The 17113-nt window shown below is 39.8% G+C and overlaps 1 protein-coding gene across 5 annotated transcripts in view; it reads left to right on the forward strand.

Annotated features, from left to right (window-relative positions):
- Positions 1-17113, forward strand: part of NEBL (nebulette) — a 328916-nt gene that overhangs the window by 124814 nt on the left and 186989 nt on the right. For all 5 annotated transcript variants that reach the window (XM_012767343.3, XM_075997582.1, XM_075997581.1 and 2 more), the window contains one exon: positions 1260-1344. In XM_012767343.3, coding sequence (XP_012622797.1) covers positions 1260-1344 — 85 coding nt within the window. The remainder of the gene's footprint in view (positions 1-1259; positions 1345-17113) is intronic.

The following is a 17113-nucleotide window of genomic DNA, read 5'->3' on the forward strand; positions in this document are numbered from 1 at the left end:
AGACCTGAAAGGTAAACACAGTGACCCGGGGAGAGGAGTGGGAAGAGGGAGGGATTCCAGGCAAAGGGAACAGCATGTCAGGGGAGCAGTGGGAGAAGGGGGGTGCTCCAGAGACTGAAGTGAGTCCTGTGGCCAGAGCATGGAGTGTGAGTGCGAAGTCTGCAGAGGCCTGGACATGGGGACCCTGCAAGACAGGGCGGAACTTCATTCTAAGGTCAATGGGAAGCCATTGAGGGGTTTTACCCAGGAGGGTAATGTGATCAGATTTGTAACTTAGAACTGAAAGATGAATGTGCCCTGCCATTAAAAAATGCAGTGTCGATAGAGATATGTGCATATAAATACATCAGTATGATCAAGGTACATTTAGCAGACGGAATCAGTAGACATGGGGATTGATTAATTGGATGTGTGAGGATCTAGATGACTCTCAGGTTTCTGGCATGAATACATGAAAAAGAATATGGGGAAGAGCTTGTCTTGGCAATGGGGTGGGGCACACTTGAGCTTCAGACTGGTGGAGTTGGTGGTGGGTGTGGGACATACAGATGGAGGTGCCATTGGATCTGAAACTCAGACTTGGGGGTGCTGAGCATGTAGACGGAGGGTCCCCAAGGTCCCCAGGGCATGCTGTGGACTGAGAAGAGAAGGAAGCCCGTGTTAGGAGCCCAAATGGGGGTTGAGCAGAGAAAGAGGGGCCTGTAGGGGACAGAGGAGGAGCAGCCCGAGGGAGGAGCCCCCCTGGAATGCGTGGGGCTGTGGGGACTGAGGAAGGGGGAACTTTGAGGTGGAGGGGAGGCCACACCAGAGCCGAACCACAGGACATCAGGGTCCCTTCTAGAAACAAAGGCTAAAATCCAGAGAGACAGTTGAGGAGAGAGTTGGGGAGCAGATGGACAGAGACAGTGAGTTTGGGCCTCTTTTCAAGGAATTTTGCTGGAAGGGTGGACAAGGTGGTACTCATGCTGGAACGGCATGTGGGGTGGAGGAACAGCAGGGGTTGGGAAAGCGCTAAGCGGAGCTCACGAAACCAAGACACCAAGGGTGAAGCTGTGGGACGGGGCGGGCGTAACTGGGCGAATAGAGGGCCACGGGCACAGGATGGGGACCCAGAGTAATGACAGGGAGATGATGACCTTAGCCAAGAGCACAGGCTCCCCTTCCACCATGACAGAGGGGAAGGATAAAATGATAGGTGTTAAAGTGTTGTTTTGTCCCACAATATTTTAATCATGTCCTTTCAAAAATTTTCTCCACAGACACTACCCAAAACAGTCCTTCACCACGGTGGCAGATACACCTGAGAACCTCCGTCTGAAGCAGCAAAGCGAATTGCAGAGTCAGGTAATTTCTAGAAGGCTTCTTTTGTGACGTTGATACTAAAGATTGTCCACGAGGCTGGACTTCTGAGATTTTTGTCGCCGTACTCTTCACACCGAGCCATCAGCCGGTGTGGAGCTGAAAGCAGACCTTTTTTGGGAATTCCAGGTGAAAATGTTGAAGGTTTGAACACCTGTATCCCCCTGGTGTTGCACCATCCTGAAATTCTTGGTTCTGTTACTCACGGGGACTAGGGTGAGTAAATGAGTTCTGGTCAGGGTATGTGTTTCCCAACAATATTGACTTATTTGGTTCTAAATATTTAAAAACATTACATAAATAGCTTTTCCACACCGCATATGTAGGGGAAAAACAAGGTGTTAAGTTGACCCAGCTGCAGTGTGTGTGGGGCTAACACCCTGTCTGCGTGTGTCACACCAGCCACTAGCTTTGTTTTCCCCTTGTCACTTTGTTCATATTTCTCTCATATGTCGTGCTGACAGCAGGAACAAAGATTAGAACACCACAATTGGCTCCCCGTCAACCATGCTGGATGGCAACACGCCTTCAATATGGTGAAACACATCGGCTAAGGCGAGGGTTGTGAATGGCAGGGTTTTCCACAGGGACGCCTAATCTCTTTAAGAAACCCAGGGTGCTCTCTTTCAAAGACGTTATCTCGCCTGACATGGTAGAGGGAGATGCTGAGCAACTATGTTGCACCATTGGTGAGCGTCATAGTCAAGCCACACGGAGGAGGGAGGAGGGCAGGTTGGTTGAAGGCCTCCTTCAGCTGTTGGTTGGTTGTGGACTTGGGCCAGCTACTCTGACCTTTGTGCTTCTGTCAAGTGAGACAGTCTGTCTTGTCTACCTGTCTTGAGGGGTGGGTGCAAGTATCAGATGAGGTCGTCTGGTGGGAAAGCATTTCGAAAAGTTAAAAAATATTCAGTGGCTGGTGGAAGCTTTATTACGATTATTATTGTAGTCCCTGGGAATCTCTGGTATAAAAAAGGGAAAAGAACAGAATTTGTGAAGGAAAGTGGCGTGCAGCTAATAGTCTTTGGAAATGTCAGTCTGTAGCCCTCGTTCACGAGAGGAGGCAGCTCCTGGTCACTCAGGATGGAATTACTTCCTTGGCAGTACGTCTGGTGCCAGGAGAGAGTGCACTTTTCTCTGTCCTCTTTCTGGAAGACTTAGGACCACTTCTCAGTCCACTATTTTAGAGGAAATAGAACTCAAAGTAGAATTTACTGTCAGTTAATGATGCCATGAAGACTTGGTTGGGAGCTATTGTTTGGTTTGTGTATAATGTTGGTTTTGGGGGCTAAACCATTGGTTCTAAAAATTGGGTGCTGGCCACAGAGAGACACTGCTACGGAGGCCAGGAAGGACATCGCTGCCCATGCCCACCCCCGGGGGCACCAGGACTCAGCTCCAGTCTGTGCAGATCCAATATGCCTTTCTTCTCATCAAGTTAGGTCTAATTAGATAATTCTGGAGAAGTACTTTGAGCACATTGGAAAATCGAACTAAGGCAAGCAATTGAATACTTGTTTCCTGTTGATCACAGGCCTTGGTACTGTGCAAAAGAGTTTATATATAATTAGTCACTCCTGCCTTCACAGAGCTTCTAGGGCATCTGAGAAAAAGAGGAGCAACATGCACTTGGAATGACTATGTTTAATTTGCTATAAGGACTCAGAAAGGGAGAGGTCAGTATGGATTGGGCTGGATAGTGCTTCATGCCAGAGGTGGGATTCCAGCAGAGTCCCGAGGATTGAAAAAGAATCTGATATAAACTCTGTCTCCTTCCTTTCGAAAGCACACCACTCCCTTTGGGCTCACTTAGTGGGTATAGGTGCCTTCAGCTCAGCCCAAGAGCAAGTATTTATTGTTTTCCTACCATGTGCCTGGCTTTGGAAATGCAAAGAAAAAAGGAAGTCGCTGTGTTACAACAGACTGGTTTTATTCTCCTTCATGTAGCAAGCTGCAAGCTTCAGAAGGCAGCATATACAAATACTTACAGGCTGATGGTGGAAGGACTAATGACCATATGTACAAAGTGCTCTGGGATTGCTAAGCAGTGGTAGGGTGAAGGTATCAGATTTTTTTAAAGATTTTGCTCAGATGTCATCTCCTCTAAAAAGACAATGTAGGACTTCCATAGGCAGACAACATGGGGAAATTCAACTCAATTCAAGAAACGTGTTGACTACCAACCATGTGCTGGGAATTATGCTTTGAGAATATAAATGCAACATCATCATCATCATCATCATCAACCACCTTGTTATATTCCAGATACATCATTTTACAGGTATTATTTTATTCCCAACCCTATGAGATAGGTATTTATTATTATCCCGATTTAGATGAAACATGCAACTTTTAGAAAATTTAAATAAACTTGCCCTTGCTTATCCAGGAAAAAGCTGAACTTGAAATAGAATCTAGATTTGTGAGGTCCACACTCTTAACCAGTATCCTGGTCCCTGTGCTCAGAAAGCACCTGGCAAATGAGATCTGTAAGCAAATAATTGCAATGCAAGGGGATGATGCAATATATGTAAAGGTAGGATTTTGCATAAAGTGAAATAGGAAGAAGCCATTATTATTTCCTTTTTTCTAGGTGAGAGGTGAAAACTCTTCTGTAAGAGTATTTCCATTTTTGCAAAAGCATGCATAGACATCTTTCCTTATGGTACTACTCAGTGATGACATTTGATTTAATTTTAGCCTATTAAATTATTTGATTATGCAGCAGAGCATTTCCTTGGAGTTTTGATTTCTAGAATTCTGAACAGCTCAATGGTTTTGGTGGAAAATTGACTATTAATATTTTATATACTTGTTTTGGTAATTTGTGATGCTACATGAATCAAATCTATTCATGGCTCCAAGGTTTCAAATTCTGAAATCTTTTAGAATTGTTAGGTTAAAACTAGTTCTCTTCTTTCCGTTCATTAGCTTAACAAATAAACCAGAATAAAAGAAAAACAAAAATTAATTTCCAGTCCAATCCAGAAAGCTATTTATAGTTGCATGTTGTTATCTCTTTTAAAAAATTCTCTTTTCTTTCTTTTTTTTCTCTCTCTTTCTTTGAGAGGGTTATAAACACTGCTAGTATATTTTTCCTAAATGCTAAATTCTCTTAAGCTTTTTTGGGATCTGTGTTAGGTGCCAGATTGTCTTAATAAAATTATATGAAATACTGGTGAATAAAGAAGCAAAGCAGGAGTTAGCTTTTCAGAACTGGTGCTAGCCAGTGACTCACAGGCATTGTACAGCAACTGGGGGATGTCCCTTGGGCCAGCCACTGACTGTGGTGGGTGTGGACTGCCCTGGAACTTGGCAGTCAGGAGGGAGGAGGGAGGAGAAGCCCTTTTATCCTGCTAGCTCCCTTTTTATCCCAGATCACAGGACGAACTGCTTCAAAGCAGTGACATAAATGGTGGTTAGGCGCCCCTACTGGTCCGCAGTAGCCTATTCAACAAGAAGTGAAAGTAAAATTTGACTTTGGGTGGAATCAGTAACATTCTAGTTCACCTGTGAGGAGGCATCAGGCTTTTGTTGTTGGCCTTGGGACTAGCTTCATCTTGTTTTCTATAGAGACGTGAGACCTGAGTTCCAAAGCCCTGACTTAGAAACAAAACTTTCGGAACACAAGCTCGTTGTAAGTTGGGGACAATCCTAAATTTAAAAAATTCGAGTGAGATAAAAAGCCCCTTCGGAAAGAAATTTCCATAACTGACTATTTTAAATTATGTTGTAGAAAGCGCTTCTTTTTTAAGGCTGGGTAGCACACTCTGATTGGAAGACAAGGCACAGGTGCTTTGAGCACTGTGATTCAGAGGTCTGTGGGCTTCTTAAAGTTGCAGAAATGGTTCTGTAAAGGGAATTTTGAGTGCAGTCCCCCATGGGAAAGAGAGCAAGGTGGGCTGTCATGGTTGAAGCTGTGGTGTGTGGGGGCAAACCCCTGTCCCCTCATCTTCCCATCCTCAGAGTCTTAGAAACCCTGGCCCTCTCTAGAGCAGCTGTCCCCACCTTTTTGGTACCAGGGATTGTTTTCATGCAAGACAATTTTCCATGGATTTGGGGGTGGGGTGGATGGTTTCAGGATGGTTTAAGCACATTACATTTATTGTGCACTTTATTTCTATTATTATTTACATTGTAATATATAATGAAATCATTACACAGCTCACCATAGGTTGGGGACCCCTGCTCTAGAGCATGGTTTTGAAAAATTCTGCTCAAAACAACGACAAAATGATAGCCACTGCCCCACTTAGTTGTTTATGTGATTGGCTTAGCTGTTTGCAATCATGCTGAAAATAACAGGGATTTGGGGCTCGCTGTGTTCTTAAATGGAGTGTGTGTAATTTATGAGTGCTGATAAGAGAAAAGATTGAAAGTGATTATGGTTAGAATACAAATCATTCTGGAAGCTTTGAGTCTTCCTTTTGTAATCTATGCTGATTCTTTTTTAATCTTCCAAGTTTCTGCAGGGGCATAAAACCATGGTTCATGGGGAATACGATAGATGATAGTGGTGAGGGTGAGAAGGTAACGCGATTTTTTATAGGGCACATCATAGTTAAATGACTTGATGGGAGGAAGGAAGACATGTGTTTAATATAAACCTCTGGAAGCTCAAGAAGTTAGCTTGCCGTTCTCCGGCTTGCCTTTGGTACCTTTTTGAACTCCTCACTATGTTTTATTTCCAAAGGGTTTCTCTCTGCAGTTATCTGCCATCTAACCATCTGGTAAGGTGTTGAGTAATTATAAAGCAAGAACCCTCTCAGGTGGCAGTTACATTTTAAAGGGTGTCTGCTGAAGTCTAACTCCTTTCAAGCAAGTCTAACTCCTTTCAAAGAAAGTCTAACTGCTTTCTCCTGCCTGGGGAACTCCCTTCACTGTCCAAAGATGGCTGGAGGGTAATTTTGGATAGCATCATTTATATGTTTCAAATCCCATTCCATGAGTCCTTGACCAATCATGCATTTGACGTAAATTTCATTTGCCAATTGTGTGCCAAATTCCATGCTAGATATTGGAAATTCTGCAGTGAGCAAAACCAGATGAGGCCCTGCTCTCAGGGGGTTTATCGTCTAGTGGGAGAGAGGACGATCATAAAATAATAATAATAATAAAACAGGTAAAATTGCAACTTCAACAAGACCTGCAGAGAGAACTGAGTGCATTTTAATTATGTCTTAAAGCATTTTAAGGGGATTGGAGGCTTGAGGACTTCTGTACCGCAGATACATGATGAAGTCTCATAGTAGTCGGCTGTATCCTGCCCAGCAGTGGATCCCATTTCTAAATGCATATCCATTATTTTTCCCCATTTTCTGATCTCAGCTGACTCTTTTTTTTTTTTTTTTCCTCTTTGCTGGCTCCTCTTACGACCTTTATCTCATCAGACAACTTCAGACTTCTAAACACTAAGACTGTTTCTCCAGACGGTTTTGCTTGGTAATTCTTGTGTTCCACTGGTCTTGGACAAAAAGCCTTTCATACTTGCTTTTTAATTTTCTCTTTTCTTTGAACCTAATTTTGACAGCTTTACATTTCCCACTTTTTTATTTTTATTTATTTTTTCACCATTTGATGCTATCTTCTGCTCCCAGAGTGATGTTTCTTGTTTCTCTCAGTAAGTGCTTTCTCGTGCATAGAAAGGCAAAAGTTCGTCAGGAGAAGGTTCAGCATGTTTCTTTTCAAGGTTTTGAGGCAGTGAAAACGATGAGAGATTATGTTTCGCATATAGGAATGGATGAATGTGAATAAGGACTTCAAAGGAGAAATACTAATTCACTGGATGCGGCACATTTCTTTCAGGGAACGTAGCTTGTCGAGCAGATGTTAACTCTAACCTCTGCCATTTTGCTAGTCCTCACAGTTTCCCATACGTCCTTTTTTTTTTTTTTCTTTTCTATTTTATTCCTGGATAAAATGATGTACGAGACAAAAATGTCGGTAGTGAGAGACAAGAAAATAACTAAGATGTTTTGATTTGCTGTGTCACCACTGGGTTTCAGAGCCTTTAATCACAGGGGCCTGGTGTTCTACTCTTTCCTCTCCTACAATGGCTGTGTCTTTTCTTCTGTCTGTCTCCAGAGTCCCAGGAAGTTGACCTTTGGATGCCCTCCTGGTCACGGTCCCTCCCTGTGTACCCTCCCTGCAGCGGCTGGTGCTGGAACATGTAACGCTGTGCTTGAATTAGATAACCGGCCCTGGAGTTGGGGATCTAAATATATATCCCATCAATTCCATGGCTCTGGGGTCATGAATTTAACATCTGTGATGAAAAGACTATTTAAGAAATATCAAATCAATGCATTTTTCATCCGCTCTCTCCCATAAATCATTCTCTGCCACACCACCTCACACTTATGGCCCCAGAGAAAGGAGCAGAGTGAATATCACTTTAGGAAGGAGGGACTATGGTCCCACACGAAGGGGAACACTGACTCTACCCCCCTTCCAGCCACAGATGATTGTAGGAAGAAGGTGAAACAATTGGAGACTCAGACACGGCCTCCCCTCTCTTTGCTGGCTGAAGTCTCAGAGAGGGGAGATTGGGGCGGGGGTGGGGAAGATCAGATAGAGGGAAGAGCCAAAAGCAGGGTGAACCACCCACTAGATACACTCCCAGTCCTCTCCTGCCTCAGTGGCACACTTGGGGCCTCCCGCAGGATGGCGGGCAAGGCCCAGGATCATAGTCTCCATGTGTCATGGAAGGTGATGGACGCTCCAGTGTGCCTTGCAGAGGGTTGCTGAGGGTGCTTGCCGGGGAGCCACCAGGAGCATTGCCACTCTATGGACAATGTACCCTGGAGCCAGGGGGGATGTGCAGGTGGGGAGTAGTGATTCAACTTAAGCAAGAAGCAAGGAGGGGCAAAGTCTACAGGGGGTGCTGTGCTGGGCTCTTCCTGGGCCAAGGGAGAATGTACCACTGGGTCACCAGTGATCACCAGCCACCGTCTTTGGTATGAGATGCCATCAGGGTACACGGTGACCAAGAGGACAAGGAGTTAGAGGACAGAAGGAGGGAATGTGGTCATCTTCCTTCACTCTGAGGCCACCCCAGCCCTCTCTCCTCACACACACTAAGACACCATCTGGGAGAGGACCCAGGCAGCATTTCTCGAAGCTGATGGTTTAAATTGGTGAATGGACCCAGTGCAATGGATGGAACTAAATTTAGTTGTTCCCACTTTACCGTGGCAGTGACTAGTGAGTGGCTAGAAGAAATAAAGAAGCTTGGTTTTCTTTCGTATCTGAAGACTTGTGTATTGTAAGTCAATTGCTAACCTATTGTGTACACTTTGATTTTATTTGGTAAAAGATAGCACTAGACCATCCTGTTTCTGCCCCCAAGTGTGGCTTTGGGGACAGCTGACCCATTCCAGGGGACAAGGTGATGGTTGTGCTAGGTGATCTCTAAAATTCCTTCCAGTTGTAATGACGTCTGATTTTTAGTACAAAAACATTCTGCAATAGCATCTCAAGTTAGCAACAGGAGGACTTAAATAAAAGGAATCACTATTTCGTATTTTCTGCTAGAATAGTAGTCAGGTCTGCTGTTAATTTGACCATTGCTTAAATACCTCATTCCCTGGATTGCTGTCAGGTATTGGCTGAAGGCCATGATTGGGAGATCCCACAGACCGGAGGAAGTTGATGGGCAGATCTGCTTCACATTGGAGGATATGTCTAATTTTGTACTCAACATGTTTAAAAACAGCACAGGACAAAAGATAAGAATAGCTGCAGCCATACTATCCATTCACTGACAGCAACTCATCATCTAACTCAGTTGTTGAACTTGAATAACTGACATTCAGAGTCATTTACAGCATGTTATGTGACTTTCTAAGTACTCAGTACATGATTTTCAAATTTTCTATGTAGAAGTAACTAGAATGATTCTACCTATTAGCATAATTTTAGGAATGTCTTATTTTAGTTTTATTTCCTTTATGCATTCTTATTTTTAAGTTTTTCTTGAATGGCTTTGGTTGATTATTTGGTAGCTTTTGAACTTTAAGAGTTGGTTTCTTCTCTCTTCTCTTTAGCACCCCTACCCCTTTCCTTTCTAGAAGCAATTTATTTTGCCGAGGCCCCCAGCCTTGAGTTGGCTCAGTGGGCCTAAGCAATTGCTCAAGGATATAAAGCAAGTACATCTCAGGGTAGCATGTTTCTGCACTTCCTCACACAGAGAAGCCAATCTAAAGCAATCCCATTTCATTAAATTAGTAGGTGAATTAGAGGATTAAGTATTTCTTAATACTCTTAATTAATTCTCTTAATTTCCTAATAATGTATATATTTTTTTGAATGGAGGACACTGCTCTCTGAAACTACTGCCTTGTGATGGCATTAAGCAACAAAACCAAATTTATAGGACAATATTGGATTCATAAAGGCCTCTTGGAAGTGACTCTATGAGTAGCCAATAGCATGCAGTAACTCTCATAAAATGTGTGTATATGTATGTATATAAATATATTAATATATACATATAATTTATATATATATAATTTCTGGCCTAATTAGCATTTCATTTTACCCCAGAATTTTGTCTGTAGTTTCCGTTGACTTTAGAAGGACTTTCCAACAGGAATTCTGCAGGGGCTTTGTAAAGGATGAGAACAGGTTCAAGAAATTCTGTAGAGAAAAGGTGACTATATTGGCTTCATTCTTTAAAAAAGCCTCCATTTGGGACAATTATTATGCTGAATTCTGAAATAAGATACTTAGACTTCTAAAAATATTGGTTGTATTTTTTTTAAATGGAGTTTTTCTCGTTACAAAATGTTTGAAGAGAGCAATTAGAATTTCTCTTCCTCCCTCCCTGTTGATTTCTGGTCGGGATAACAGTAAATTAGAAATTAAGGTAACACAAATTTGATCCTAATTAGTAGAACAACTTTGGGCCCCTTTTGACTGACACTCTGAGTTCCTACTTACATGACATTGTTTTATTTATAAAGGAATCTATGAGCTGTGAATATCTTCTAAGATAAATCTAACAAGCATCTTCAGCTACAGAGTTAGCTTCCTAAGCATACAGTATTTTGGATACCAAACAACTAAATATACCATATTTCAAGTTCTTTACTTAAATCAAAAAAGTGATATTTGGTAAGGCCAAGAATCTTACCCTGTATTTGATTAAACAATCTTAGAGCCTTAATATTGATTTTTATTTTTTACCTCTAGAAGAGCCCTAATGCTTACAAACTGTTAAAATTGAAGCTAAGGTAGTTCTTAACTATGTTTTTGCTACTGGACAAAGAACATATTCCTTGTTCTTTGTTTTCCATATTCCATATAAGATTTCTATAGAATTGGGAAATCTCTAAGGCTCTGAAATTTTTCACTCTAGAATATTTTATTCTTCACAAGAATATCCCTTAAAGTCTTAGGGTGTGTGCGTATATTATTTATTCTACTAAGTAAGAAAATGTTATTATATGCAATACACATATGTGTAGATATGCATACAATATACATACATTATATACGATATGGATACAGTGGACATCCTTTATGCACAGGGTATACATTCCAAGACCCCCCCCCAGTGGATGCCTAAAACCTCAGATATTACCAACCCCTGTATTTTATATATATAGTTTTTTCCTATACATATGTACATATGATGAAATTTAATTTATAACTTAGGCATAGTAAGAGTTTAACAATAATAACTAATAACAAGATAGAATACTTATAACACTATGCTGTAATGAAAGTTATGTGAATATGGTCTCTCTCTCTTTTAAAAGATCTTATTGCACTGTTTCACCTATTTTCTGACTGAGGTTGACCATGGGTAACTGGAACTATGGAATGCTAAACCACAGATGAGGGGGACTACTGTACATTCACATGTAAATATGTATACAATAAAACACACAATTATATATATACAACATGCATATATTTATACATACCTATATACATGTACATATATACATATGTTTATAATATGCACATATATAATACATATATGCACACATATAATTACATTATCTTGGAAAGGCAATGTTCAGAAAACAGTCTCTTTGAAAACTTGAAAAACAGAACACATGGAGTGTCTTTTCTCTTTTGTTATCAATAGTTAAATATGATTTAATTCACTGCTGGACAATGAAACAGCTGCCTTATTGCAATCTAAGTTCCCCATCTGTGAATTAGCTTTGCAGTCTCTTTGTCCTTTAGTTATTCCATATGTTTTAAGAAACAGCTAAAGTGAAAAAGTGTAACAGAAATATGTAGTATTATTTTTGGAAATGTGGTAATGAGATCTTTTCTGAAATATTACCTATTCCAGAGGACAGATCACTCATTTTACCACTTCACAAGCACAGACACAATTAAAGAGGCTTTGCCTGTTTTGATGGGCCTACTCTTTATGGGTAGTTTGTTTATTAATTTAAGGTTTTTCATGTCTGTTTTCATCTTTGTCCTTGGTTTTAGATGTTAAACTGGAGACTAGTGATCTTATTAATCTGATGGTTATGATTCAATAACCATCCTAAGCAATTGTCAGGATTATATTATACCATTTGATGATATGGGTGATAATGTATGAAATGAAGTAGAAAGAATAGAAGGTAGTTTCATGAAAATCAGGAATCTTATAAGAATGAAGAATTAGGTACTTTGCTGAGAAGTGGACAGATGCCTTTCTAACTCTTTCTTGGCATTAATTACAAATGGAGAAAAATCGTGGGATTCTTGATTTCAGAACTTTCCTAGCAAAGACATCTCATGTAAGGACCCACTGTATTTCCTGTAATTTATTCTGTATAAATCTGCTTCAATTATTTATCAGGTTAATCTGCATTTCCTGAACACCTCCTTTGGTGTTCTCCAGCTGCGGGTGTGTGTGACAGGAAGCCTGCAGCAGTGGGCGAAGAAGGAGCCAGTGGGGGAAGAAGGAGCCAGTGGGTTCCCTCAAAAGATATTCTCCCCAATTCTATAAACAGTTATTTTCCCCCCTGTACTTTATTTGGCAGTACAGAAAAAATTCTCTACTGAAATGTTTACCCCTTCTTTGAAAGGAAGCCAAAAATGACTCTTTTACCTTTTCCATGGATCAAATGCCAAAATCCTCTGAGAAACTATATATTGAGTAAGAAATGATCCTCTACCTGGTTTTGGAAAGAGCTCTTTCTGTTTTGCTTCCCCCCCCCCAACACCTGTGCCCTTTTGTACGCTGTTTGTAGAGCTTGCTCCTTCTTAAAATAATGTGGCTCAAAAATGTTTTTGATTGCTTCATGGACACAGGAAGGCTTCTCCAATAAAATCCCCTTTTTTGTTGTTGTTGTCCTCTACAAAATCAAATCATGTCATGAGCAATATCCCAACCCTCTTGTCATCCTTCAGACTCTAGACAGGTGGCTCCTAATTCTTTTTGGGTCATGAACCCCTTTGGAAATTTGATGAAAGCCTTGTAACTTCTCCTTTGAAAAAGGTACAAAAGCCAACTTTAGACTATAATTGCAGGCAGTTAGTGAAGCCCATCAGTGGAACCCTAGAACATTTCAAGCTTTAGGGGGGGTGTCTAGGCTGGCTAAGGTGGAGTGGGGAGTAGAGAAGAAGAACTGGTTGGATTTAGAGGTCTCAAAGAAACTAGAGGCATTGTCTCAGAAAGATTATGGATTCTCTGCCTTTTAAACACAATTTTATCCCAATTAAAATGTTAACTCTTTTGGAAATGTGAAATGTTACTGCCTTTAAAAAAAATAAATCTAGCAACATTGTTTAAAAATACATAAACTTTTTGGTCCAGCAATTACACTCCTGGGAACTCTCTCATAGAAACAAAATTATCAGCATAGAAAGCATATGTACAAGGGTCTCTATGAAAGCATTGTTTGTAGGAGCAAAAACACTGGCAACGGAGTGAAAACCCATCAGTAAGGGAATAGTGAATTAAATTATGAAAATTCATACCAAAGAATATTATGTAGCCATTACAAAGAAGGAAATAGAGCTAGACCAAATGCCTTGGAGGCATGCTTATGAAGTGTTTTTCAGGGAAAAACACAAATGCAGAAAAGCTAGAGTTTACAAAACCCTCCATGTGTGCATGCATGTGCACCTCTCTGTCTGTATCTCTCATCAGTATTATATGTATAGGGAGAAAAACATATAGTTTATTAACATTGGTTCTTGGGGCTTACATAGCGTGTAATCAAATAAAGGAAGTAAAGGAGAAATAAAAGATTGCAATAATTAAAAAACCATATATAGTATGACATTAGTTCATTTATATCAGGTTATATGTATGGGTGGTAGATATAAAAAGAAATGAAGTAATGATTGTAAAGCATATTTGCTTATATTTAAAATATATATTTTAAATAATATATATTTAAAATATCGCTGTTTTACTTCTTTCACTGGTCAGTAAATATTGTAATTTTACATTTCTGGCTGGTGGGAGTTGATTTGGCCAGTTTTGCCAGTCTAGGATTTCCCTGATGGCTGCTGCTGCTTCTTCCTCTTCTTCTTTTTTTTTTTAATATAGCCTTATAGTTTTATTATGTTATTATTTTCTTAAAATTTTTATTACAAATGCAGTGAAACACCATGGGCTATGGATATAGTGGTCTATTGCTGTGTCCAACACAGCAACTTTTAAAACTATTTACTTATTTTATGGCTAAAAAGGAATATATACTCTGTGTAGAGAATTTAGCAAATACATAAAAGCATACAGAAGATTGTAAACATTACCACATAATTGTTAAACTTCGGATGTATTTCATGACAAACATTTTTATATGCATACTGGCCATATGTTAAATTAGACTTGTAGTCTATCTGTTATGTAATACACACATCTATTCAGGAATATGTACATGTATATATTTATTAGCATGGGAGCTTAATATATAAGTATTATTTGACATGTTCTTTCTTATACTCTGTATTTATCCAGTGACATACCTCTAGGGATTATCAATAAAACAAGCAGAGTACAAATGCTTTGATTTTTGAACACAGGGAGATTAGAAAATACATGGAATCATTTAGAAGCTTTTTTTTCTGACTTGTGTCCCCAGTCTTTTTGTTTTTTTAATTTCAGAATATTATGGGGGTACAAATGTTTAGGTTACACATATTGCCTTTGCCCCACCCAAGTCAGAGCTTCAAGCATGTCTATCCCCCAAGACAGTGTGCACTGTATCCATTAGGTATGAATATACCCATCTCCTCCTCCCCTCTCCCACCTGCCCAACACCTAGTGAATGTTACTACTATATGTGTCTGTAAGTGTTGATAAGTTAATACCAATTTGATGATGAATACATGTGTTGTTTGTTTTTCCATTCTTGTGAGACTTGACTTATGGGCTCCAGTTCTATCCAGGCTAATACAAGAGGTGCTAGATCACCATTGTTTTTTGTGGCTGAGTAGTACTCCATGGTGTACATATACCACATTTTATTAATCCACTCATGTATTGGTGGGCACTTGGGTTGTTTCCACATCTTTGCAGTTGTGAATTGTGCTGCTATAAACGTTTGAGTGCAGATTTTTTTTTATAGAATGTCTTTTTTTCCTTTGGGTAGATGCCCAGTAGTGGGTTTGCTGGATCAAATGGTAGTTCTACTTTTAGCTCTTTGATGTATCTCCACATTACTTTCCACAGAGGTTGTACTAGTTTCCTGCTGGCTTCTTAGATGGCTTTTTGTGACTTATTGTTCTAAAGTATTCAGGTTTTTAGTAAATGTTTATTGAATGTCTATTTTGTGTCACAGGCTAGGCTTTGTGCTGTAGAGCGCTCCAAGAACGAAGATGCGAGTATGTGTGTATACGCGCATGTGCGTGCACAAGTCAGAGACTGTCTGCGGCTGCATCTGAGCTTCCTTTCCTCAACCTGTTATTTATTTGTCTGTTTATTTGGTTGTGAGTGTGTAAAATGGAGAGCATAAATTGCTACTCTCATATCAGTAAGGACCTAAGAATTTGGAGTGAAGTCTTGATTTTTTCTTTTGCCTCCATTAAATGGTCTACCCTTACTTAGCTCTCCACTTTTTCTACAGAGATGCCTGAAGACCTTGAGAGGAAAATACTAAAATAATTTTTAGAAGAAAAAGAGGTGTGAGGTGCTTTCTGTAGATCAGTGTTTCTCAAAATTGTGTTTCCCAGCCTACCTGCGTGGCAGCTACCTAAGGAGTATGTTGAAAATGCTCATTCATGGGCCTGGTCCCTGACTCACTAAAGGGAAGGCTCAGAAATCTGCAAGGTTAGTCAGTTTCCCAGGTAATTCTTATGTACATGAATATGAACCAGTTCTATAACATTTTATAGGGCCCAAAGAATGAGCACTCCTGACATTTTTTCCCCCAGCATTTTACCAAGAATCTTCCAGATCCTTGAACTCCTTTCCCCACATGATTGTGGAAAGCTTAGCGATTTTGCCCTGTGGAAGTTGGTCCGAGGTCACTGGTTTCTCATAACCCAGGTCTGTGTGGTAGGTTTTGGGAATCCTGTGCTGCCCTGGATGGGTTTTTAAGTCTTGTGCCATTGCTCATGTTCCAAGAACAATGAATGCAGATAAGAGAAGGAATGCTTCGATTCAGTTTTAAGACATTGACATATTTGATTCAGCAGATGCTTTTTAGAAAAGTTTCTAATATTAAAATGGCATTAAATATTCATCTTTTCATTCATTAATGATGCCTACATTTTAGAGGAGGTTTTATAAAAAGGAAACTTTTTCAGCTAGCACTGGTTGCTACCAAGTAGCCACCTTATTTTGAAAGTAAAGAAATCAACGTAGGTCAAAGACTAGAATGGCATGTAACCAAAATGTTTGTTTCTCCATAATTTCTTGAAATAAAAAAAATAATGGGATATGAGGTGATGTGAACAAGAAGAGAGGAAACATTGAATATGGACGACCCACTGCCCAAAGGACCACCCAAATTCTAGGTACCAAATGGAATCTTGAAGTCCTATTACTGCTCTAAAGCCATGTCCTTGCCATAAAACTAAAAATGTCAGTGTTACTAGACAAGGGCTTTAGTCAAGGTTCTTCACTTTAAATATGTTGAGATCTGTAAGTTGGAGGTAGAAAATAAAATCTTCAAAGACTTAAGCAAAAAATAAAAAAAAAAGACTAGAATGGTTTAAAAAAAAATCAGCAAGCTCATGCTCTAATTCAAAATGTCTTTAACATCACCTGCCTAGTATATACGTGTATTTATGTGCATACATATACGAGAAGGGTTACAATGCATTTTGTTGTTTGTAACTACAGAAATAATACTGGAATTTGTACCCATGATGCAAATTTGGGGAGGATTCTTAATTTTTTGAACTACTTTTGGCTTTTTATAAACGTTCACAATAGAGATAAGGACTGCAAGTGTTTTTTACTTTCAGCGATATTTAAGATTTATTCTTTTCACACATTTCTTCCCCAAGAAATTTAGATCAATTTTGAGATTTATCTAAAAATTTCAAAATAATGGAAACAAAGGCTAGTTCCTATGAAAAGCAGAATTATATGACTATTTTTCTGCATTCCTCATGTGATTGTACCTGTGCCGACAACAGCCATAGTCCTATTCTGATTAGACAGATCCTGCTTGAAAACCTTTTATCTCCACAGCAGGATGTATCTAACCCAAGTCAATGCAAGAAACCCATGACGTCACTCCTCAATCAATAATCATCGATTGACTAGGGTTGGTTTCAGAGCTATGTATGAGATACCAGGGGGGATGCAGAAGGAAAATTCATGCTTTCTGTCTTTGAA

Source organism: Microcebus murinus, chromosome 25 (genome assembly GCF_040939455.1).
Source record: "Microcebus murinus isolate Inina chromosome 25, M.murinus_Inina_mat1.0, whole genome shotgun sequence".
In the NCBI taxonomy this organism is placed as follows: Eukaryota; Metazoa; Chordata; class Mammalia; order Primates; family Cheirogaleidae; genus Microcebus; species Microcebus murinus.